The sequence below is a fragment of the Heteronotia binoei genome, chromosome 16 (genome assembly GCF_032191835.1).
Source record: "Heteronotia binoei isolate CCM8104 ecotype False Entrance Well chromosome 16, APGP_CSIRO_Hbin_v1, whole genome shotgun sequence".
Classification (NCBI taxonomy): Eukaryota; Metazoa; Chordata; class Lepidosauria; order Squamata; family Gekkonidae; genus Heteronotia; species Heteronotia binoei.
Genome location: NC_083238.1, coordinates 26505037 through 26531691, shown reverse-complemented (window position 1 = coordinate 26531691; position 26655 = coordinate 26505037). Strand labels below are relative to the sequence as shown.

The 26655-nt window shown below is 44.7% G+C and overlaps 1 protein-coding gene across 2 annotated transcripts in view; it reads left to right on the top strand.

Moving 5' to 3' along the window:
• GRB14 (growth factor receptor bound protein 14) overlaps positions 1–26655 on the top strand; it is a 66223-nt gene that overhangs the window by 19828 nt on the left and 19740 nt on the right. The window contains exon 3 of one of the 2 annotated variants that reach the window (XM_060256990.1): positions 12191–12347. In XM_060256990.1, the coding sequence (XP_060112973.1) occupies positions 12191–12347 (157 nt within the window). The remainder of the gene's footprint in view (positions 1–12190; positions 12348–26655) is intronic. The other variant, XM_060256989.1, reaches the window with a different exon arrangement.

Sequence of the window (26655 nt, the reverse complement as noted above, 5' to 3'; positions counted from 1 at the left end):
CGACTGATGTAGGCAGGAACCGTTACCTAAGTATGTTGAATGTTATGGTTGCCTTGCCAATGAAATCACCATAGGCAGCGATTGAGTTGCTGTGGTATAGACACAAAGAGATGAGAGTTAACTAGCTGTTTGGTTTCAATTTGTTGACATGAGCCACCCTCGTCACTGGTGGATTTATGGTGATGTCATGGAACATTCATAAATATTTTATCTGCTTAGAGATAAAGCAGTTGACTAGACACTTATAAGAAGGTTATGGTGGAGAATATTTGTTTTGTTTTACTCCTGACCTTCCTGCCTTCAACCCGTCCTCTGAAAAAAAAATCAAAATATTGCTCTTGGGGAACATTTCTATCCCAACCAAATTCCCTGTGTACCATAGGATATAAATGTCCCACAAAGCATGTTTTGTTTGGGGTTGGAATGAATGGTTAGGATGCTCTTAGAGCACTTAAAAATAGTTCTTGGATAACTTTTCTTAATAAACGTATGAGGTAAAAAAAAAAAGCCCCAGTTGGGTATTTTCAGTGTCTTTTGAGCTAGATCTGGAGTTTATTGATTACCTAGGTTCTACTAAAAAGAAAAGAAACTGTAAGTGGCTGTATTTCAGGGTCACTGTTTAGTTACTATTATACAGATCACAATGTCCTAAGAGGAAAAAGTTCTCAATCAAGGGTGGCCAAACTTGCATAACATTAAGAGCCGCATAGAATAAACACCAGATGTTAGAGAGCCGCAAGACATGAACAAATATTATACATCTTTATTAAAACTTGTAATACTTTCTTTGCACAAGATGAAATATATATGTGCAACACAACCATACTTAGAAGGAGACTTTTTTTTTTAAAGTAAAAGTTGGGAATAACAGTCCCCATAAGACCAGCATAGGGAAAGGTTAGGGAATTGTTTTTTGGCACCAGTGGGAGAAGGAAACAGACCTGTACCATATAAATCACTGACCACCATTTGCATCATTATGCATCTCTCTTTGCCTTGACATCAAGGTTAGTAAATACAGCTCCTACAAGAGCTATGAAGCAGCCCTCTTTAATTCTGTCCTTCCTTCCAGTGACTCCCTCGGCTTGCACTCTCTTTCTCCAGTTTAGGTCTCCAGCCAGCTTCTGTGGCGGAGGAGAAGAGCTTGCAAGCCTGCCTATTTTTCCCTGCTTCACACATAGTGGAAGTAGTTGTCTACCTATGGGTCAGTGCTCCGAGGCTGACTGAAGTCCTGAAGCTATGCATGCTTACTTGGGGATTTTGGATTTCCTATATTCCTTCTGTTTCTGCAGAGGACATTTGTGAAACCTTATGTCGCCTGGCATTGTTAGAAGAAAAGATTTAGGAGAGCAACTCAGTATTCCCCTTGATTTGTGGAATAAGGGAAAAGGCAGAGGGTTCAGACTGCGTTATGACTCAAGGACCAGCTGAGCCCAGAAAGGCAATAGATTAATGCTTTTGTCTGGTCTTCTTGAAAACTTAAGGGCCTAATTCTATTAATGGCTTACCTCAAAGAAAGGGATAAACTATATAACATTAGCCAGACTTGCTCCAGCATGTTAACACTCCTGTTATTAAGATGTGAGTTATTAGACACAGTGCCATTTCTTTATAACTGATTAGGATTTAATACTTCAATATTGCTAACTAATGTGACCCTGAGCCAGCTTTTCTCCACTTGTCTATTGTTCATATCATTGGCTCCATTCCAGCAATCTCAAGAAAATAGGATAGCAATTTTGGCAAGGATTACTGGCACTGTGCTGAGGGAGCCATCAGCAATTCAGGGAGGTAGTTATATTCATTAAAATGCGCTTCTGTGTTCTTTAGGAAGCAAGCAATATAATTTTTCTTTAGCAATAAAAATATTAGGCTCCCGTTGTCAAGCTTTGTGTTCTTTTACACATTGCGCTGGGTTGGCCCTAAACACAGAAAGGGTGTGTGTGTGTGTGTGACCTGGAAACAGTAAGCAGTCCCACACTAAGATATCAAGGAGGTAATTAATTGCACCAGTTTCATCTCTTGCTGATTTATCAATGCATGAAAATCTCTCGTTGGGATATCCTAGTTTGATCAAAAGGCATGTCTTTTGTTTAAACCTTTGCTTCTAATCAGTGCTGCAGATGTTAATGCCTAAAAAGAAATAAAATAAAAAACAAATTAACAGCACAGCTCCCCAGTTGCTAGATAAAGGTACCGTCAAAGAGAAGAGAAGCATTCGGGTGATATGAGCTGCTTGCCTAATCTGGTTCTTTAAATATAATAAACAGAAGTCTCAGAATGAGTTTCCAAGGGCAAAGGAGGGGTTCTGATTGGCCCGTCCCTGCTTAGTTTTGTCCCGGAGTCATCCTTAATTGGCTTTCTGAAGGAATGGATTCACATAAACCGGCACTGGCTTTTCTGTTGCTTAGTCAGTCATCTCTCTGTGCTGACTCCCTCTGAGGTGTGGATGTCTGGAGAAAAGAAAACACCAAAAACTGGATCCTCTGAAGGAGTTGCCTTAATTTGACACGTGGCTCAGATAGAGTTTTTGAGTTGGTTGCCGTGAGGAGCAGAAATGAATGTGTATGGAAGGAGGGTAACCTTGCCTGTGATTACTCCAATTGTCCTGCAGAAACGGGTAGGTGGATGGGGGGGGCAAGGGGGGGGAGTGTACTCATTTAAGGCAGTTATATTTTGGAGGTTTGGTGCAGGTGATACAGATTGTATCTGTGGTAGAGGGGGCACTCTTGCAGAAATTGCTGGTTTTCATTCTGAAATGTATAGAAGTGGGGCCTTCAGTCCTTCCTGGTGTTTTTGTGTGCATGTTCCTCCATCATAAATTACAGAATACACCAATGTTCCCTCTAAGTTGAATTAGTGTGAGCTAGCTCACAGTTTTTTAGCCTCTGGCTCACATATTTTTGTCTTAGCTCAGGATAAATGGCCCCAGATCAAGCTAATTTATGCCATAGCTCACAACTTTAATGCCTGTAGCTCACGAAGTAGAATTTTTGCTCACAAGACTCCACAGCTTAGAGGGAGTATTGGGGTACACATCTTAGAATTTTCATATTGGGAATATCTACATACCACATGTAGAACCAGTATCCCCTCTGTTTGTTTTTAGTTAAGGAGATATTTATAAAGTGGTGATTGTGGATGAAATAGTTTACAAATCCTGTAGTAGCATTCCCACTTAGATAGGCTGTGACAGTCTTATGTCTGTAAAGTCATGTACATATGGTTGTTGCGTTAAAATTAGATGGGAAATAGTTTAGAGTAAATTGGTCTGGGCACTGGTAGTATTGTTCAGGGCTGCTTATTTTAATTGTGAAGACACATTGGTGAGAGGGGCTTTCAGTTTTGCATTTTCCCTAAATTAGATCTGGTTTTTCTGGCTTGGAAGCTGGTGAGGTAGGTTTTGTGAAGGTTGAAGCCATTGAGTTACTGGAATATGGTATTTTGTAATCAAACCTGTGTGCCTGTAGATCATGTTTTGTAGGCAAAATACCTCACTAACATCACATGGCTTCTTGCTGTAATATACCTTAGGTAGACTAAACTGAAAGTTGCCACTGGCTCTGCCTTCCTGCTGCAGACCTCTTCGTGTTGCTCTGACGCAGGAGTGGCCAAACTGGCTTAATGTAAGAGCCACATAGAATAAACGTCAGATGTTTGAGAGCCGCAAAATATGAATGTCAGATGCTTGAGAGCTGCTAGATATGAATTTCAGATGCTTGAGAGCCACAAGATATGAATATCAGATGTTTGAGAGCCACAAGACAGGAAGGCATGCAGGCAAATAAATGGGGGGAGAGGTGGAAAGAAAGCAACTTTTAAATTTAAATGCTTTCTCCAAGCCACCAACTGGCTTGGCTTGGAGAAGTGATATAAAAGAGAGAAATGCCTTCTCCAAGCAGGCCAACAGAGCAGTGGGGGCTTCAAGAGTCACACAATATATGTCAAAGAGCCACATGTGGCTCCCGAGCCACAGTTTGGCCACCCCCCGCTCTGATGTGTGTGTGCAGGGTGGGGGGGAGGGGGAGAGAGTCCTATCCCCCAGTAGCAGCATGTCTTGGAAATAGTGGGAAAGAAAAGGCAAGAAAAAGACTGGGAAAATGTAGTCTGAATCTAAGCCTGCATGTTATAGGATTTTCTTCTATTTTTTTAGCCTGGTATATATAACCTCTGCACCTTCCTCTTCTTGCACTGTGGTTTCATCTCCCTCAAAAGCTGGCATAAATCTTGATGTGTGGCTTTTCTCATTATGGTGACTTTATGATGAGGGGGGGTGGGGCTGTATGTGCTAAATTTTTCCCTCTCAAGTAGATGTTCTTTCAGGGGAAAAGGCTGCAGATGTTGAAAGTTGCTGTTCTCTTATCTGAACTGAATATCATGTTCAGGAGTGCTGGAGAATAAAGAAAACGTCACTCTTTCTAGAGTAGCACTTAGTAATAAGATTTCACACGAAATAACTTATTGAAATATTTAAATGAGTTGGACTCTTCCACCAGAAATAGATTGAAATAGATTGAAATCCTGGACCATATATTTTATATGACATTATCTGGGCAATTTATATGGAATGGAATCGGGTCTGCAAGCCCCATAAATGTTTCTGTGTGATCAGCTCAGTATACATAGACCCCAAATATGTGTATGTACACACTGTGGTCCTGTAGCTCTTCCCATAGGACTGGGAATACTGTTTTTTAAAGGTTCCCAATGTCCATAATGGCTTGTGTACCTTTAGACTCTGTGCTGGTGTTAGGCCAGTGTGTGTAGCATGGGAGCAATAAGCAGACACAATCCCTCTTCCCGCTCTTGAGTTTGTTGCTTGCGTACAATGTGCAGAGGGGAAACTATTGATAGTTTCAAAATAGGAAATGTTAATAAAGTAACATTGCAGTTCAAAAAATTATTTTCCTTAGGAAAACTGGTTGCAGTATATAACTTGAAACTTTCTGTGCTATCATCTGTCTTTGCAAAAAGATCACAGTGCTCTGTTTTTGTTTCTGTTATTAAAACTGTACATATCTTAAGTATTTCAGAAGGTTTGGATCTCTTCCCATAAATTAATCTTGGAAATTTTAACAATGATCCTGCAAGGTAGGCCAGTACATATGCAATGTTCCCTCTAAGCTGCAGAGACTTGAGAGCAAAAATTCTGCTTTATTAGCTACTGCTATTAAAATTGTGAGTTACTGGCATTAAAGTTGTGAGCTGCTGTATAAATTATTGTGCTTTGAGGCCATTTTTCCTGAGCTAAGGCAAAAAATGTGCGAGCTGGAGGCTAAAAATCTGTGAGCTACGTAGCTCATGCTAACTCAGCTTAGAGGGAACACAGTATATATGCAATCTTTGTATTTGAGCAATAGAACAGCTTGCATAAGGTTGTCTTGTTGAGTTATGAGCCAGCTACAAAAACCATTGGGCTTTCAACAGCAGTTTTTTTCTGCAGAAATCAGCAGGCAATATTTTCACAATCCTGAGAAAAATATCACCTGTGAATTTCTGCAGGCCAAACTAGTGTTAAAGGCACAGCTGTTGAAGCAGGTTCTGAAGACAACCTTATCCCCTTGTGCGTTTGCAGCAGAGACAGGAGTTTGAACCCAGGACTTTTATCATCTGCTGGTCTGTGCTTTAGCCATTCTGTTGTAATTGCTGTTTGAAAAATGGGCAGGGCAGCAACAAGAATGAGTGTATCTGAAAACTACTGTAATGGGTATGTTAATAAACGACTGCTACCCATTTTAGTACTTCATGTACCAGTATTCTCTTGTGCACAGGCAAGAACAGGGAGCTGTGTTGGATCTGAACAAAAGATCTCTTGAATGTCCTGCCCCCTCCCGATAAAAGCGACTATGATGATTTTCTTTTATTTTCTAAACAATTGCAATAGGAAATTGCACCAGACCAGAGTCAGTGAAGGACATGAGCAACAGTTATGACGTCAGACTTCTTCAGATCTTTTCCCAGTTATCTCTGGATCTGTGTTTTTGCAGAAGATCTGTACTGATAAATGCCCATCTGGATGTTCTTGTGTTTTTGAGCCTGCAGTTATTTCCTAGCAGTGGATGCATTTGGATAAGAAGTGTAACTTGTCTCTAACATAACAGGGGAGGTTGAAGAAGTGTTTTAAGATTACAATTAATTTTACGTAGGACAGCAGTACAGAAGATAGCTGCAGTGTCAGCCAGAGAGGCTTTTGCAATGTAGTTAGGTCATCTGTGGAATCAATCGCTAATGAAATAGTCTGTCAGAAGACACAGCCACAAATATGGAATGAGTGTATGGCTACCTCACCAAGTAAAGACACATTCAGAGGAATATGAACATCTACATACACATACGTACATTTCATGTATGATATATAATATGGGGCTGGTAGTTCTGACAGCAGCTTTCTGTCAGAAAACTCACAGTTTTATGACACCGAACATGCTGGACATAGCCTGGAAAATAAGTAGATTAAGCCACCAAGCAGTGTTTTACCGTAAAGTTGCAGGGCTGCAGAGAGAAGATGGCATGGGATACAAATTCCAGGAGACCAGGTAACCTTGGATCTGGAAGAACCATGTGGTTAAGATTTTCGAGACCTCATTTGAGTCCCTTCTTTGCCATGGAAGCTTGCTGAATAACTCCAGCAGAGTCATTTCCCCTCAGCCTAAACTACCTCAGAAGGGTGTTGTGAGGATAACATGGACAAGGGGGAGAATGTTGTAAACCACTTTGAGTCCCCATTGGGAAGAAAGATGGGGGACAAATGAAACAAATAAAATAAATAAAGTAGGGTGGGTGTATCAGTTTAGGGAAGAATCGAAGTATTGACAGGATCTTCTTTACTCTATCCTTGATTTTATACCAAGTTTAGATGTTTATGGCTTTAAATGGCATTTCCTTTTATAATATAATTGTATTGCCTCCTACTTTCTACTATCTGGATTCCTATGAACAAATGCCTAAAAAAGCTTTCAGTAATCAGTAAACATAAAATAAATACATTTTATTTCCTTTCTTATGGTGTTTGGATTGAAGCCAATGATTCTTGGGGGCTCATATGGTTCTCTATGAGGGTTGCCAATCCCCAGGTGGGAGCAGGGGATCCCCCAGCTTGGAGGCCCTCTCTCCACTTCAGGGTCATCAGAAAGTGAGGGGAGGGGAAGGAAATGTCTGCTGGGCACTACATTATATCCTCTGTAGACCGATTCCCATGGGGTATAATGGAGAATTGATCTGTGGGTATCTGGGGCTCTGGGGAAACTGTTTGTCGAAGTAGAGACACCAAATTTTCAGCATAGCATCTGGTGCCTCTTCTCAAAACACCTGCCAAGTTTCAAAAAGTTTGGACCAGGGGGTCCAATTCTATGAGTCCCAAAAGATGGTGCCTCTATCCCTCATTATTCTAAATGGAGGGTAGGCATTTAAAAGGCATGCGGTCCCTTTAGATGTGATTACCAGAATTCCCTTCAGAGCTCAAGCGTGCTTGTCACACCCTTGCTCCTGGCTCCAACCCCAAAGTCTTCAGATATATCTTGAGTTGGACCTGGCAACCCTATTCTCTATAGCAGGGGTGGCCAAACTTGCTTAACATAAGAGCCATGTAGAATAAATGTCAGATGTTTGAGAGCTGAAAGACATGAACGTCAAATGTTTGAGAGCCACAAGACAAGAAAGGAGGGAAGGAAAATAAATGAGGGAGGCGGAAGCAAGTGGTGGAAAGAAAGCAACTTTAAGTGCATTCTTCAAGCCACCAGGAAGTTTGGCTCAGAGAAGTGATTTAAAGAGAGAAATGCCTTCTCCAAGCCAGCCAACAAGGGGGGAGGGCTTCAAGAGCCACACAATATGTGTGAAAGAGCCACATGGGCTACTGGGCCATAGTTTGGCCACCCCCTGCTCTATAGGCTTTAAGGCTATTCTGTGTGGTTTGCATGCCTCACAGATAATCTCTTAATGTTGGGCTCGCACTGGACAAAAAAATAAAATAAACACTGTGTTCTGTATAAAAGGTTGATGGCTATACAGTACTTCACCCTATTATGGATTGAAAATTTGTTTTGCTCTAAGTAATTGTACCTACATGCTAATGACTGTCCATTACATTGTGTGTAATTTGACTGCAAATTGCCTTCTGCTCTGTCCTTCTGCTGAAGTATGTGCATTTTAATCTTATTTTTATCCAAAGACAAAACAGCACGCATTTTTATTTTAATTTTATTTCTTGTTCCCCCACATTGTCAAGGCAACACTGTCCGTGACCTTCACAGAGCTTTGCATGGTGTTTTGTTATGGGAAGTTGAGCTAACAACTCTTTTGGATGGGAACACTTGCATGGAAGAAGAGCACAATCAGTGACATTTTTTACACGCCCTCAAGCAGCAAGCATTGTAACATTCCATACGTGTCATTTTCCACAGCTTGCTGAGGTTTAGTGGAACAATACCTCTTCAATTCTTGATCTCTGCCTCCTATCCCCCTACCGTCCTCCATTGCTTCTAAATACTTTAATACTCTTCATATAGTAACCAAGGAAATTGGCAGAACTAGTCACATCCAGTGCTCGTAATCCTCTTTTCTTGGCAGAAATCTCTGGGTTGGAAGAGGGAGCAGATTTCTCCCTGTTAAGAAGAGTGCCAGACCATTTCATAGGCTTAGTCTCTGAAATAAATTAGGATTCCAGTAGGTCAGGACTTTTAACTGCCTTGAAGTTGATCGGGAGGCCTGCCTGTTTAGTCCCCCCCCCCCCCCCCCGCGCTAGCTGTAAATCTTTGCTTAGAAGACATTGGACTTTTTGGGATGATGGATATGAATGAATGATGGCGCATAGTCAGTATACATAAGGAATTGCTTACAGACAGGAAACACTTATATGAAATTGGCTTTTATGGAAATGTCCTTGCTACATCTAAATTACTGTTTCGGATTCTGCATCAGATTAAAAAAAATAAATAAATTTCACACTCAAATATTTAAACTGCTGTGATTAACTGCTGATTCTGGTCTGCTCTTGAATCTTCTCTAGAAATACATAATGTGTGTGTATTATATGCTCAGAGTAAGCTAAAATCTGCTAAAGAGTTCAATCCAAAGTGACTTTCGTTTTTGTGAGAATCTCCATTGAAATGTCAGATATTTGAAATGTGTGTGAGTGCACACCCAGATATTCAGGCACCCTCTAGTTGCTTTCTTTTTCTCCCAGCCACAAATCTTTCCTTTCCAAAAAGGGAGAGGGGGGAACTTGCTCCAGGGCATATCCCAAAGACAGCAAACCGCCAAGCCATGCATGCCCTAAAATGTAAATGTCAGATAGCAGAGATATAGACTTTATAGAGGACACAGGTCAGCACAATTAAATATTTTTAACTTAAAATACAAAGTTGCAGTATTTTGTTTTTAAAAGGGGGGATAGTGGGGTATAGTGGGATTTTGCAATGCAATTTTAAAAATAAAACATCAAGAAAAGCACAAGGATCACAGCAGAAACTTAAAAAAAAGCTCTCAGCCTGGGAAAACATGAAATGGCAGGGCGTTGCAAGTTTCTCCCCCGGTCTACTCAGATTAGCAATGGCACTCCAGTGTAATATCCCCCTTTGGCTGTGGGTTCCCAAATTAGAGTACTCACTAGGCTCTAGTTCTCACTCCACTGAGAAGAGACAAAACTGGCTTAAAGCATCGATGCTTGGTTTGTAATGACACAGCTCCAGGAAGCTTCAGCTGGCCATAGGAACACTGGGAAGTTCCTCTCCATTGAAACACATAGACAAAGTTGCAAGGAAAACGTGAAGTGGATTTTCTGATCACGTCTGCTCTGCCCAGAAGCCTGAAAAGAAAATCCATTTCGCATTTTCTTTGCAGCTTTGGTTTCAGCTTTAGCCTCTGCAAAGAAAAGGCAGAAGGAGCTGGGAATATTGCTGCAACCTCAGAGCTTCACAGGGAGAGGACAGGAGTGGGGAGGGGGAGAAGAGAGCCCTGCAGGCCTGATTGAAGCCCTTGGGAGGGCTGTTATTCCCATCCCAGAGCTAATTCTATTTCTGGGGTCATCCTTCCACTCTGCAGGCTGTTATTCCAGCCCCAGACCAGTTTGTCTGGACCCAGAGACATTAATTTACAGTTGACTTTGTATTTTCATTGCAACTATTTTGTACTGTGATTTATTTAAAGTGAGCCCATGCAACTCAGTTGGCACTCCCGGCTCCCATTATCTCCGGTGGGCTTTCAGGCCTCTCCCATTGTTTCCAATGGGCAATCCTGTCGTTCTTTTAGTACATCCCCTCAGCAAAACCCAGTGCCATTTTGGCCATGCCAGCAAAACAGGACTGATGTGAAGCACAGAATCACACTTCAAGTCGGGGCGGGAGGGCTGTTGCATGCCCAGCAGGTCTAGTGCTGACTGGGTGATTTCGGACCAGTCACACACTTCCGGCCTAATCTACCTCACAGAGTTGTTGTGCAGATCAAAGCACAGAGAGGAGAATGATGTAAGCTGCTTTGGTTCCCCCCACCTCCACCACTATGAAGAAAAGCTGTCCTTTGCCTATATAGGGGCTGCAGGAAGTGGGGAGGTGATGGAAACCTGAAGTCAGAGGGGCAGATAAAGGGAAGGAGATAGGGTTTCCAACTCCTGGTTAGGAAATACTTGGAGATTTTAGGGTGGGGCCTGAATAGGGCGGGGTTTGAGGAAGGGTGGGACCTCAGACAGGTGCAATGCCATTCCTCCTGGGGACTCATGGTTGCCCATCTCCAGGTGGAAGCTGGAGATCATTCAGAATTACAACTGCTCTCCAGATGGCAGAGATCAGTACCCCTTGAGATGGGGGAGTGAATGTCTTCAGTTGGGTGGGTGGAAAGACAGTGGGGGGGGGACTCACTCAGAGCCTCTTTCTAGAGCCTGTTATATTTTTCTTTACAATAATAATAATAATAATAAATTTTATTTCTATCCCGCCCTCCCCGCCTAGGCGGCTCAGGGTGGCTAACAACATTTCAAACAATTAACATAGATAGATAAAACTTTAAATTTAACAATTAAAATTTTTAAACATAAAAACCAGTCAATTAAATTAAAATACATAGTTCAAATTGTATTAAATGTATCTGGCAGCAATAAAATTGGCGCTGGTTCTGCCAGTTTAAGTGGTTCCATGATCGTATTATGGATGGCGGCTCTTTATTCCAAGCAACCTTGTCTGAAAAGGGCGGTCTTGCAGGCCCTGCGGAACTGGTCAAGGTTCCGCAGGGCCTGCACTTCCTCCGGAAGCTGGTTCCACAGTGCAGGAGCCGCGGCTAAAAAGGCCCGTGTTCTGGTATTTTTAAGTTTGACCTCTCTCGGCCCAGGGATGGTCATTTTGTTTTTACCCACTGACCTCAGTGCCCTCTGGGGTTCATGTGGGGAGAGACGGTCCCTTAGGTAGGCTGGTCCTCGGCCATATAGGGCTTTAAAGGTAATAACCAACACTTTGTACTGGACTCGGTAGGTAATTGGCAGCCAGTGCAGTCCGCGCAGCCCCGGCCGTATGTGCTCCCATTTCGAGAGCCCCAATAGTAGCCGGGCCGACGCGTTCTGCACCAGCTGCAGCTTCCGGGTCCGGCACAGAGGTAGCCCCAAGTAGAGGGCATTACAGTAGTCCAATCTTGAGGTGACCGTTGCATGGATCACTGTTGCAAGGTCGCGACGTTCCAGAAAGGGGGCCAACTGCCTCGCCCGCTTCAGGTGGAAGAATGCTGACTTGGCAGTGGCTGCTATCTGGGCCTCCATTGATAATGAAGGCTCCAGTAAAACGCCCAAACTCTTTACCTGGCGCACTGGTTTCAATGTTGCGCTTATTCCTAGTAAGTAACATTTTACTTCCATTGAACTTTTGAACTGAGGTCCTATTTGCATAACTGGAATCCTCTATTACAGATTTACTATTCCAGCGTGCTCTAAGCGGCTCTTCTGCACAATTCCACTCAGTCAGAAATCCTCCCCCCCAATAACTCCTGAGCTGCCAACTTCTCTACTTCTAACTCTTGTCATTTTCAACTGCTGTTTCCTAAGTCTCCCTCTCTCACCATTCCGTCAGCTCTCACTGGTTGCTCTTAAAAAAGGAGACAGAACCTAGCCTGCCCATCACAAAGAAGTTTGTTATTTTTTTTTTCCACTGCAAAAATCAAAATTTGAATAAGTGTTGCCTCTTAGGGGTATCTAATTTTCTTTGCCTTTTTGCAGGTAGTTAAAGTATATAGCGAGGATGAAACTTGCAGAACTTTGGAAGTACCGAGTGATTTAATAGCAAGAGATTTGTGCCAGCTGCTCATATTGAAGAACCATTATGTTGATGATCACAGCTGGACCTTATTTGAAAACCTCACTTGCTTGGGTTTAGGTAAGTGTTCCTTCTGAAATTGTAAAACGTGAGAAATGCCTCGGGTTTTGCAAAGACTGCAATCCTACATGAATGCAGCTTTGAGAGTAAGCCCCCGTGACCTTTGTGGGATTTACTTCTGAGTAAAAATGAACACAACTGAAGCTGACTCTTGGTCCATCAGGATCCATATTGTCTACTCAGACTGGCAGTGACTGTCTAGGGTCTCTGAGGAAGGTCTTTCACATCACCTAATACCTGTTTTAACTGGAGCTGCTGGGGACTGAACCTGGGACCTTCTGCATGCCAAGCAGATGCTCTGCCACTAAGCCATGCTTGGGTTTGTACTTTACATTAGTAACTACCTGAGCATTGTCTGTGGTACCCATTTGGTGGAATGACCAGCCTGCCAAGGTTGGCAAGTCGCCCATGCTGCTGTCTTTTCCACAGAATGTGTACAACAGAATTGTTCAGGAAAGACTTTTACAAAGTGCTGTCGTTTTAATGCCTCTGGGAAAAAAGTTACTGCTTTGTTTATTGTATATGTAGTAACATTTTGTTGTATTGTTTTTAAATTTTGTATCCTTTCTTAAGTCTCAGTGAGAAAGGCAGACCATAAATGACCCCAAAGGGGAGCCAAGCTGGGTAGAGAAAGAAGGTAACTGTCTGCATGGGATTACTTAAGCAAGGGGTGTAAAACATGCGGCCTGAGGGCCAAATCAGGCCCCCGGAGGGCTCCTATCAGGCACCGAGCAACTGGCTGTCATCTGCTTCCTTCTCCCTCTCTCTTGCTTCCTTCTGTATATCAGCTTGCTTTGCAAGGCTTGCTCAATTGCTCAGGAGCTGTAGGGGGCTGCTTTGGAGATCGGAGAAGAGTTGGTAGACAAGATAATGCTTAACTCTTTCCTCCCATATCAGTTCCATGCTTTAAAATGCCCCCTCAAAACTGCAGTTAGGTGGACATTCAGAAAAAGAGAGCTTCATGCTATTATACCTGTCTGTTTCCTCATGCAGAACTAATTGCGACTTTGGAAGGGATATTTAAGAGTATGGAAGAAGCATAGAAGGAAGCGTTGTTTTCTGTCCCCCAATATTTCTCGCTGTCTGTGGCTGCTAATTAGTTTTTATAAACTCTGTGAAAGGTGTTGGTCGCAGATCTTTCCCTGTTGTGTTGGTCTGGCCCTTAAGCTCATTTCCCTGCTCTGTTGAAACATGGGTGGTGTCTATACTTGATAAAAGTTTGCTTGGACCCAGAACTGCTTTTTCAAAAATCATTAAAGTTGGAAGCATTGTTGCAAACCTGGAGTGGAATAAAAAAAATAATTTGACTCTACTGCGTAGAGGGATACCTTGATACTTACTCACTTTGTCTGTCTGCTCATCATTACTGCTGAGGATTTTGAAAAGGGAAGCCAGACTGGAGGATGTGGCGTGATGCCACTTGTCCTGTCAAAACCTGCAATGGGCTGATACTGCACTAGACCTTGAACTGGCGCAAACCGTTTGTTTTCTGGTTTTTGGACTATTGTAAGCTGATGTTTTAGCAGTGAGGAATGGAATCCATTCCTAACTAGCATCCTCTTTTCTATATAAGTCTTTTGTGTATTTGGATTCTTCTGGGCTGTGTGTTCTTTTTGTTTCTATTAATGTGAAGTTTCAGAGTTTTTTAAAAAAAGTATGGAGGACATTTGTGCAGTTCAAAGTGTCAGTTCACAGCAGAAGTATTAATGTTTGTTTATGCAGACAGTGTTCTTAAGGGGTTCTGTCCTGTGATAAGATTGTGAATTGTCTGTCCGTTTCACTGCCATGCCTTCTCTTCTGTCTATCTGTGACCCATAAAAGGCTTTATGTGGTACACTTCCACACTGCCATATGTGTTGCTCCAGTACAGTCTCATAAGTGACTTCGCTATGCATGGTGCTCTGCTTGTGCCTTGCATATAACCCTGTCTGCTTTTTTTACAGTAGGTGATGTGACAACTTATTCAAAGTTTCAGGAGGTCTGAGAAATATTCTGAAGTGTAGCTAACTCTTTCTCCCCTTTCCATTTCTACATTGTTTCGCTTACCTGCCTCAATTCAGCCAGACAAAATATTTCTGCAAAGGGCATTGTTGAATGTGCTGCAGATATGTAAGTGTTACCCTGCTTCCTATCGCTGTGTGGGTTGGGGATGTCCAGCTTCAATCTAAATAACACTCTGTTCTATCGAAGACGACTTGTCAGCATCCTCTTACAGGGCCGTAAATTATCTTGGGTGAGATTTGATTATAGAGTTCACTGAAGCAGTCGCAAAGTTACAGGTGCTAAACTTCTAAAAGCTTGGACAACAAAACTGTGCTAGCAGCATTTCAGCTGTAAAGTTCTGAAGATGCGCTGAATTAAGTAATTGTGAAAGCAGAGGAACTTTTAATCTGGCACTACATTAATAATGCCTATTGAAGCAAAGCGGAAACTTCCACTTATAGTTAATATAATCATTTGTACATGATATGGCAAGTACAGATTTAGGTGTGAGATAAGAATCAGATCTCATATTAGTTAACAGTTCTTACATTTCTTTTATACTTTCAAAACCTTGCTAAGATGCCTGAGAATAAAGAGAAACAAGTTGTTAAGTCTCAAAATGGTCACACTGTGACCGAAGGAAAACCCCATGTATCTTGTTAGATCTGGGCAGAGAGAAGGGAGGCTTTGCTTGTGGTCGTTGCTCCATAATGTGAAGTTGGCCAAAGGTGTGGGAACCTTTTTGTTCCCATTCTGAGAAACCGACTAGCAGGTGGCACCCATCAAATAATAACCCTGGGAACGCTTTGTAAATATGAACGCACAAATATATGCTAGTCCTTTTCTTGTTTTAGTTTGTCTTTTTATTGGTAGCTTCTGGTATTTGAAACTATCGTATAAAACTAATACTGAGACATAGGCAAGAACAAATCGAAACAATGAGAACTGTGACCAGATACCCTGATGAAGGCATTTGTTTGATCGCTGGAATATTCCACCGGTGGTGTGTGCTATGTTCAGATGTCCTTACTTGATTTTTTTTTTTTTGCATCCTAGTTTCTTCTTCTTTTGTTGGTTATGCTGTCTGAAAATGTATTTCCATCTCTAACTTCCGTCCTTTTCAATGGAAAATGTATTTCCATCTTTAATTTCTATCCTTTTGGTATGAAATTTTCAGGAGCAATACCTCTTGTCCAAAGGACTGTGGCTGCCAAACTTAGAGAGATGGGATAAATAGGGCTAATTTCCTAAGCAACTAATGACACAGCACAGAAACAGAAAATCTGCTTCATCAATGCATTTTATATCTTTTGTTCTCTCCCTTGGATCATGAATGTTGGAATGGAAATACATGTTTTACTTTGAACTTTTTTAGCTGTAACGTTCTGAAGATGTGCTGAATTAAGTAATTGTGAAAGCAGAGGAACTTTTAATCTGACGCTACATTAATAATGCCTGTTGAGGCAAATACTTCTGATTTAAGTGAGAATCCCCATACAAATACCCTCCTGAGGGTTTTTTTTGTTATAAATGTTTTTTTTTTAGATGATGTAACATCCAGGGTTTTTTTTAAAGATGTACACAGTTCTATTGCACACTGGACATGGACCACCTCTCCAAAATTTGCCACAGAGAATCCCTAGGGGAAACTTTAAATTTTTTGAGAATTTCTCTGGTCAAGCAGATGAAACATTTTCATGGAGGAAATGATAACAAGCTCCATTTCTTTCCTGGTTTCAGGATCCTGTTGTGCTAGTTTAGTAGTTGCCAACTCTTTGACAAATACCCCCCCCCCAACTATCGCAATGGCTTGTGTATGAAAGGTCTAAAACTACGAATCATAGCAAATTGAATGTGCTGCTTTTGTTTACAATAATAATCACATGTTGGCTTTTATAATGAATGTGTGTGTGAAGTGTTTACATACTATGCTAATTGTTAGAACATCACTCTCTTCTCTGGGCAGGGACTTTGTAATATGGTGCCAGCTGCTTTTAATGCACTGATTTGAGCAGCTGTAAAGCAGCCAACATGTGGCTTCTGAAATAATGGGGGATGCTCTAAACATTACTTGCAGAAAAGTTCCTTTCTTGTTTGTTGGCTTCTCCCCCACCCCCATCCACCCCCAAAAAACTTGTATGGTGTTATTACCATGTAGCTGGATTCCTTACCATAGCTGAGGAGAAGGAATAAGGAGGAGGGGAAGAAAGAGAAAAGGAGGAGGAGGAAGGAAAAAGGAGGAGATTGGATTTATATCCTGCACTTCACTACCTGAAGGAGTCTACACCCCTTCGCCAGCGGCCAGGTCTACATGCCGGGACGGAGGGGCTGCGACGGGCCGGGGCTACGCCTCCAGCGCTGTCTCGATCAGTGCACAAATGCATGGAGAATACAACTCAATACATGTTCAAATTTAAGCAAGCCGTCAACAGCACACAGCTGCAAAACAGTACCATGGCTGTGACTTTTTTGTGAGGGTTTTTGTGAGGGTTGAAAGACGCTTTACCAAACAATGAAATGTGAGCGAATTCATGTGAGAAAAAAATGAAGAGTGGGAGCAGGTGCAATCGCATAATGATGCGTTTGTATGATGCAGGAACAAGAAAGGATAATCACGTTACATCGTAAAAGGCTGTTACGTTGTAACGCGAATGCATTTTTTTTAAAAAAAAATTCTTAAAGGTAGGTAAGTTATTAAATTTATGACGAAATAAATGAACCCCACATCAATCTATCCATGGAGGGCAGATGAGAGCAAGAGGGCAATGTGATGGAACCCACCACACGGTCCCCAACACACCATGCCAGCAGTGGGCAGCCTGAAAATGCCTACAGTGACTTCTCAAGAAAGGTGCCCGTAATCCAGTGCCTGTGATCTTCTGGAAGGGATGTTTGAGTTCCACTGTGGTATTCCTAGAAACAATAACAATAAAACATTGTCTCTGGTGAGAACAAGCCAAACACGGTGGCAGATTCCCAGGAGGCAATGCTAATCTGGAAGATAGTTTACTGGGGAAGTTTCCGGTGTGAAATAGTTAATGTGGGTTCTAGGAGGTTGCTCTTCATTGTAAGGGGGAGGGGGAGGAACCCTAAGCAGGAGTGCTGGGGAAATAGCAGCCACTCCTTGTGCAATCAGTTATATAGAAAATGACCAAAATAGAGATTTGCTTTTATAAAGTAGAATCATAGAATTGGAATGGACCTCCAGGGTCATCTAGTCCAACCCCCTACACAATGCAGGAAATTCACAAATACACCCCCCCCACACACCGTCAGTGACCATTGGTCCATATCAAGAAGATGGCAAAAAAGAAACCCTCCAGGATCCGTGGAAACTGGTCTGGAGAAAAATTGCTGCCTGAGTGGCAAAGTGGCAAACAGCATTTTCTTGGTTGTGTAAGAAACAACCACGAGAACGAAGCACTGATGCAATCCTTCCTGCCCTTCTTCACATAAACTGACTGATCCAAAAGGAAGTGGATGGGGCGATCAAGGGCCTGAAAGACGAGATGCAGGCTATGACCGCCCAAATCTCCCGTGCCATGGGCCTAACTGGGCCACGGAGGCCCCCCCAACCTCCACAGGCATGGCCGCCGGCGGCCCTGCCGTGAGCTCTGGCGGCAGGGCAAGCACCCCGGCCGGGTGCTCCGGTGGCCCCTGCCCCGAGAGATGGGGGTAGGGGCAGAGAGTTGGATGCCACCTTCGACAGGGACCCGGAGGAGGTGGAGTACTTTGCCATTCAGGCTAACAGCTACATGTACTACTGGGGGAGCACCTTCCTGGACGAGTTCAGCAGAGTTGACTACCTGGGGTCGAAGTTGAAAGGGGCTGCGAAGAGGTGGTACGTAAGCCTGTACGAGGCCATGAGCCTGGAGCTGGACTATGTGCAGACTTTCCTCCAGGCTCTACTGGCCCAATACGAGGACCCCCTCCAGGAGACGCGGGCTCTGGCCGCCCTGAGGGACATGCAACAGGGCTTCCGATCCATTCGGGAGTACGCGGCGGAGTTCCGGACCAATGCAGCCAAGGTACGGGGTTGGAGTGAGCTGATGAAGATTGAACACTTCACCCGAGGGCTGAACGCTGGCATCCTGATCGGGCCCTTACCCAAGCCAGACCCACCACCCTGGTGGGGTGGATACAGCTGGCGGGGGAGGTCGAAACCAACATGAAGCGAGTGGTGATGCAATGCCAGCACCAGTCCGGGAAGGGGCAGAAAATCCCGCCCGCCACCAAGGCTGAGCCCAAGAAGATTACGGGAGGGGGAGCGCTGGCGCGACCTCGCAAGTGTTTCCGATGCAGGGACCCGAACCACCTCACTTCCCATTGCCCAGCTCCTCCCAAAGCCCCCACCAGGGGACCGAAGGTGAGCACCCCGATGCCTAAGAAGCCGCCCGGCCGCCCTAAGGAAGCGGTGAAGAGCAGCCTCGCTGTGATGGAGGAACCAGAGGAAGACGTACTGTTGTCAGTGGAGCTGAGCGACCTGGCTTGGGCGTCCGAGCCGGCGGGAAACAAGAACGAAGGGTGCTCTGAAGGGTGCCAACCAACAGGTCGAGGAGGAGCCGGCACCACTGAGGGTGAGCGTTACGGGACGGTTGTACTTTGTAGTGGTGAAACTACTGAACACTAAATTGAAAAGGTTCATGCAAGTTCGGGCCCTAATAAACTCAGGGTGCAACCGGGAACTGATCACCCCCAACTTAGTAGAAGCTTTGGGACTCGAAATCTCTCCGCTACCCTGCCTGATGCAGTTTGAGCAGATGGATGAGTCGGTGATGCAGGGGGAGCCATGCAAATTAGAACCTCAGGTCCTACCCATGGGGATTGAAGAGCACTGGGACTTGGAGTCCTTCGTCATCGCCCCCTCTTGCTCCTACCTTGTAGTGCTTGGGGTGTGTTGGCTAGAAAAGCATGAACCCCGTATAAAGTGGGGAGTGCAGACATTCCGGTTCATATACCCCCTATGCCAGAAACACCTTTGGGACCCGGCTTGGGGGCCAAGGGCTCCCGTGGCCAAAGAGAGGGCCTGCATGTCGGTGGAGGAGACCCACACTGTCCCGAGAGTCTATTGGGATCTGATGGGGGTGTTTAGCGAGCAGGGGGCGAACCAACTACCCCCCCACCGGAACACCGACTGTGCCATAGAGCTAATCCCAGGGGAAACTCTACCCAGAGCCAAATTATACCCCATGGGCTGGGTGGAGAAGAAGGAGCTCCGCAAATTCCTAGACCTGAATTTGGAGAGAGGATTCATCTGACCGGCGACCGCCCTCCACGCAGCCCCGGTATTGTTTAGGAAGAAGAAGGATGGCTTGCTTAGGCTTTGCACAGACTTTCGCGGGATTAATGCAATTTCAACAAGCAATGCCTACCCCATTCCCCCAATTCGGGACTTGTTGAGCACAGTGTCTGAGGGCAAGATTTTTACCAAACTGGACTTGAGAGACGCGTACTTCCGAGTCTGCATCAAGGAGAGGGACAAGTGGAAGACCGCGTTTAACATGCCTATGGGACAATTTGAATACCTGGTCATGCCCTTCGGACTACAGGGGGCCCCGGGGGTGTTCATGAACTTTATAAATGATGTACTCAGAAAGTTCCTGTTTAAGGGGGTGGTGGTGTACCTGGATGACATCATTATTTACTCGCAAGACGAGCAATCACACGTGAAATTAGTGAGAGAGGTGCTAAGCACACTGATGAGCCACCAACTGTATGCCAAATTGTCTAAATGTGAATTCCATAAGACAGAATTGGATTACTTGGGGTTCAGGGTGTCGGGGGAGAGGTTGGCGATGGACCTGGCCAAAGTGCAGGCGGTGCTAGAGTGGGCTCCCCCAAGGACACGTAGACAGCTCCAATCCTTCCTCGGGTTCACAAATTTCTATAGACCTTCATAGAGGGGTTCGCCCAGATCGCCCTCCCCCTAACCGAGTTGCTAAAAACCAAGGGGAAGGGCCAGAGGCGAAGAGCCCGGGAGCCCGCCTGAATTGGAGCCCGAAGTGCCAAACGGCCTTCGATAAACTAAAATACCTGTTCACAAGTGAGCCAGTCCTGAGCCACCCCGATGAGCAACGCCCCTTCATTGTGCAATGCGACGCTTCCGATGTGACCATCGAAGCCATAGTCATGCAAAGGGACGGGGAAGGGCGACTAAAACCTTGCGCCTATATCTCTAGAAAATTCTCTGGCGAGCAAAGGAACTGGTCAGTGTGGGACAAGGAAGCTTTCGCTGTAACTTTTGCTTTGAAAACATGGCGGTCCTGGCTGGAGGGGGCGAAGGTGCTGTTTGAAATCTGGACCGACCACAAAAACCTCGAAGCCCTTACGGGCAAGAGGAAGCTGAGCGAAAAGCAAATCAGGTGGGCGGGATTTTTCTCCAAGTTCGACTTTACCTTGAGACACATTCCGGGGGCGAAAAACTTCTTAGCGGATGCTCTATCCCGCCTCCCGCAACACGAGAGCCAGCGGGAGGAAGTGGTAGACTCCTTAGTTCCCCCCTCACAGGTAGCGGCCGTGGTAACTACATGGTCGCAGAAAAAGAGGGACCTGGGCGAATTAGGCACTGGGAAACTGGCCATGGAAACTGAGAAGGAGGGGGACGACCGCCCCAGAGACATTCAGAAAAGGGAGGACGGATTGTGGTATAAAGGGGAAAAGCTCTATATCCCAAAAAGTTTGAGAGCGGAGGTGCTGCAGTTTTGCCACGCTAACAAACTGGCAGGGCACTTCGACTACGTGAAGACGCTCCACTTAATCAGCAGACAATTTTGGTGGCCATCCCTCAAAAAGGATGTATCAGAATTCGTAGCCTCCTGCCCCATCTGTATCATGGCCAAAAGAAGGGGTGGTAAAGCTCTGGGGCTATTGAAACCCCTAGAGCGGCCAAGCGCCCCTGGTCAGTGGTATCAATGGATTTTATTGTGGAGCTACCGCCCTCTCGTGGGAAAACGGTGATATTGGTGGTAGTGGACACGTTTTCCAAACAAGCCCACTTCATCCCCCTCGCCCAACTGCCCACCGCAAAGAAGCTGGCCCTACTCTTTTTCAACCACGTGGTCCGGCTTCACTCATCTCCCGACAAGGTCATTAGCGACCGCGGCCCACAGTTCGTTGCCAACTTCTGGCGGGAGTTTTGCAAACTAGCAGGGATGGAGCAAGGGTTGAGTTCCGCCTACCACCCCCAGACAGACGGACAGACAGAACGCGTAAAGGGGCTTCTAGGAGCAGTATTTACACTGTTTCATTAACCACCGGCAGTCTGACTGGGTGGATCTACTCCCCTTTGCTGAATATGGGTACAATAACAGCCTGCACAGTTCCACCAAGGCGTCCCCTTTCTCCACCATCCATGGATACGAGGGGAAACCCATGCCACTCCTGCCCGGGGGGGACCCCTCCCCAGAATTGACCCCATTCGAACAGTGGTGGCGGGGCCCAAGCGAGAGTTGGAAAGCAATACAAGAAAACTTAGAAGCGGCCAAAGAAACTTACAAAAAACAATATGACAAGTCACATGTTCCAGCCTGGGACTTCAAAGTAGGGGACTCAGTATTTGTATCCACTAAGAACCTGCCGCTTAGCCAACCCTCGAAGAAACTAGCATACAAGTTCTTGGGACCGTTCAGAATCTCAAGGGTGATAAATCAGGTAACGGTGGAGCTAGAGCTGCCAAAAATGTTTAGTAAAGTGCATCCTGTATTTCATTGCAGCTTACTCCATCGAGACCCCGGGGCTTCGGTCTGGCACCCTCGAGCACCAGCCCCCCAGCCCATCTTGATTGGGAACCAGAACCACCACGAAGTCCAAGAAATCCTGGACTCTAGAGTCAAAAGGGGGGGGGGTCTTGTATTATCTGATAAAGTGGAAACACTTCCCCTCCAGCGAAAATGAATGGGTGGCAGAAAAAGATATATTGGCCCCCGATTTGATCAAGAAGTTCCATCAAAAATGTTCCACCAGGGCGGTAGAGGCGGCTTGGGGGGGGGGCAGTATGTCAAGTCTGGCTTTAACTCTGGCTCACTCAAAGAGCATGCTGGGTAGAACCAAAGTGTAACCAAATGCTGCTAGCTAGCTCTCTCCTGTTTCCCCCTCCCCTCCGTAGAGAATGCCCCTGCTTTGAAATGGTGATATGTGAAAAGTCTTATCTGAACCTTCTCAGCTCAGGCTCAGGGGAAACAGGAAGCCTGGGAATACCAAGGCCGTGGGCCTCTAATCAACATGAGAATGTATTAGTAACATCTATGTGTGAATGTTCCCTTTGCTAGATTCCCCGGCCCGTAGGAATCCCTTTGAAGTGTTCCTTATATGCAATGTATCTATTATACGGTCTTCAGTCTTTTCAAGCTCTGGCCAAGGCCGCAAGCAACCAGCATCAATAACCTAGTTCTTTGTATCTACATCGACTAGTTATTGAATCTGCAGGCTTGACAGTTCATAGAATCAGCATTGCTGTCAGGTGGCCATCTGGCCTTTAAAACCTCCAAAAAAGCAGAGAAAACCTCCAAAGAAGGAACGAAAACCTCCAAAAGAGAGTAATCAGAGCTTTTTTCCACTGCTGCTGTTGAAAGTACAGATGGATTCTGAATTTTGAATGAAGTAGCAGAGAACAGTATGCATGCCAGAACTTCAGTGCCCCCCCTTGAAATTGAATGGACTAAACTTAAACCATGAAGCAAATACTGAAGGCACTGAGAGATAATTTCTTTGCAGAAGTTTGGTGACGGTTTGATGTGTGTCTGAAGTCTTCCTGCAGCAAAGAGGTGCAAGACTTTGACATGTCCACTGGGTGTCGCTGTTGTTTCTCATTTACAGACACTGCTCTCCAAAAGAGGAAAAAAGCTCAAGTGCAGAATTTCGGCATCTTTCAGCTCAATGTTTGACTGGCTTTAGTAGTTCTAATTTGTTTGCTTGAGGGCTGCCAATCCAAAGCAATAACTTGACACTGGGCGTGTTCACACACACCTAAATAATGCACTTTGCAACTGGATTTATACTATGTAAGAATAGCAAAATCTACTTGCTCCTGCTGGAATTCCACCCCTGAATATACAGCACTGCAGTCCCCCTGAATACAGTCTTCATTTCTTCCATCCCCCAGCAGCCGCACATCCCCTTGAACACACACACACTCTCTCTCTTTTTCACTCTCTCTTTCTCTCACACACACACTCAAAATAAACAGTTTGCTAGTTTACACTTTTGAGGTCTCCCTGGGGCAATTTACTTACGAGCCGCTGTATATTCAACATGTTCTTCAGGGAAACGAAAGGTTCTAGTTTGCTTTTTATTCTGTGCAAATGACTTCTGAAGGGACTAAAACCAAGGGAGGACTGAGCTTCTCTCCCTTCCTTTCCCATCTCACAACCATGTTGTTCTGCCGACTTGCCCCGCCCCTGTTTAGCCTGACTCTTACAGATTTAAAGGCACACACACCCCTTCGAAAAAGCAAGCTGTTTCTACATGTCTTAAGTCTTCCCATGTGGAAAGGCACATAGAGGCTGTTGGGGTGGGGCCAGCTGGTTGGTGGCAGGAAAGAGCCTACAAAACCAGGAGATCCCCTGCTGAGACCTGGGGATTGGGAAGCCTCCCTGTGTCTCCCTCCAGCTTCCCCTGTGTCTTCTTGATCATGTTTTTTAGAGATCAGGAAGGTGCAGGGAAAATTGGAGGGAGACGTAGGTCAAAATGTGATCATGCTGCAACTGGTGGGGAATTGATCGCTTGATCTGCAGAAAGCAGAAGGGGGTGGGCTACTGCAGAATCAGTCCAACTTTTCTTCAAAGAAGAATTGAAGCAGGTGGCAGTGTTATTTTCAACCATAATAAATCAGAAATTAAAATAATCAGAGCAATAGGAATGCGTTCCCTAAAAGCCAGAAGATCAGAGACCTGTGTTTGCAGCATGCTAAACAATTTGGTTGTGCACAGCTTTTGAAAAGCACGGAGGTCTGCCTGATGTTCTCAGAGAGGCAGTTCCCTCTCATAGAGGCTCTTACTGGGAAAGCTTGGAATGAGCAGATGTAATCTATCTGTAGGATGGGATTGGTAATAAACCTTGATCTGCAAAGTGGAGCTGTTGCCAAGAGACAATCCTGTGGATATGTATGTCCTGGACCATGGAGGGCTTTATACGCTAATAACCAGTGCTTTGAACTGAACTTTAAATCAGTAGCCATTGTCAGGGCTTTTTTTGAGCCGGAACACAGTTCCGGCTGGCTTGGCATCAAGTGTGTGTGGCCTAATATACAAATGAGTTCCTGCTTGACTTTTTTTGACAAAATACCCATGTGGGAAACAATGGCGATGTCAGGGGGTGTGGCCTAATATGCAAATGAGTTCCTGCTGGGCTTTTTCCTACAAAAAGAACCCTGGCCATTGTTATACATTCAAAAATTGTGCGTTGTGTAGAATATAGTTTGATTTGGATAGCAGCTGAGATAAACCAATTCTGCAGTGCTAGTAACCAATGCTCCCTCTAAGCTGGGCCATTTTTCCTGAACATTGGAGAATACATTTAAAGTTAAAGTTGCTTTCTTTCTTTCTACCCCCCCCCCCAAAAAAAAAATCTATTTGCCTTCCTCCTGCCTGTCTCAAACATCTGACGTCTTGCAGCTCTCAAACATCTGACTTTTATTATTCTATGTGGCTCTTACATTAAGCACGTTTGGCCACCCCTGATTTAGTGTGACCACGGCTGACAGGTACTCACCCATATGACAATAGCTCGCTTCAGTGACTGAGGCAAGATAATACAGCCCCAGATATCATCTACATCGTGATGATGTCCAAACCCGAAGCTACAAAGGTTGATTAGCATAGGACAGGGGTCCTCAACCTACGGCCCGTGGGCCAGATGCGGCCCGCTGAGGACGTTTATGCGGCCCGCCGGGTTATGGCAAAATCAGACCGGAAGTGACGTTTGACCTAAACTTGCGTTAGCAATGCACACTTCCGGCACTGGGCTGAGGCGGCGGAGACAGAGTGTGAGGTGATACCGAGGTGAGGTGAGTTCCCAGGCCGGGGTGTGTGGTGTGGGGAAGGGAGAGAGATGCAGAAGACGGAGAACTGACGGCAAGTGGCCTTGTACAGTAACGGCAGTCCGGCCCTCCAACAGTCTGAGGGATAGTGAACTGGCCCCCTATTTAAAAAGTTTGAGGACCCCTGGCATAGGAGATGGCACAAAGCTATGTGGAATCCCTCCGTACGAATCCCACTCGGGTGATACCAAATACAGCAAGAAAAGATTTGAACCCCCTTGATTCCTGCCAATTCTGATCAAAACTGGGGAATTCTTGTTGGGAAGAAGAAGAAGAAGAAACAGCAGCAACAACACTTGGAAGCACATTTGTGGAGCTTCCAGTGTCCCATGTACTTTTGCTCAAGCAATGGCAAAGTAATTTGATGTACTGGGCTACCCCAAAAAGCTGCCGTGTGTTCATAAATTAGATGTAGATGTTATAACTTTGTGAGTAATGAAAACTGATTTAAAAATTGTTAGACCGAACAAGTAATATTATATCTAACACTTTGGTTACAGCAGGATGCTGTAAAATATCCAATACGCGTTGCTTTAACTAGTAATCTGTAATGTAACCCGCTAAAGAGTTAATATTATCTAGTGAAGAGGGTCATGAATCTTTTTTTCCCGCAAACATACTTTCCCCACCTTCCAAGTTTCCTGAATGTGGCATTTTCATAAATGTCACAATAGCATCCATGTAACCACGCTTAAATGTCAAACCCGTTTGAAAGCTTTCTTTAACTTAGCACAAGCAGTGTGTTTTTTGAGACACGGCTCAGTTTTCAGTGTAGCTTTTTTTTTCAGCTCTTTCCCCTGCCCTGAAAATTCAAGCTGTCTTTTGAAACAACGTAGTCTTCGTTTGACCCTCTTTGAGTTCTTATTTGCATGAATTTGTTGAACAGGCGTGCTGGATGGGATGTGGTTTGTCATACCTCTCTGAACACCTCCTTGCTGTGTTTATAAGACTGTAGCTCTGGTTTGTGTCATCCTTGGACCTCCTTGTTACAGGAAGATTTCCTTGACTTTCCAGCTGAGGATTGGGGCTTGGTCCTAGATCAGTCAAAACTTTGGAGAAGTCCAAAAACTTGGGATTGGATAAAACTTTCCGTGGGAAGTCATGGAGATCTAATTCTCAACACCCTTGGGAAGTGTTCTGACAATGTTTTGGGACTGAGGATTAAGCCCAGTGGTTGAGATAGGGCTTGTAACTCAGTGCTAGAGTATTTGCTTTGCATATACAATGTCCCAGTTAAAAGGATCAGATAGCAGATGATGTGAAAGATAACTACCTGAGACCCTAGAGAGC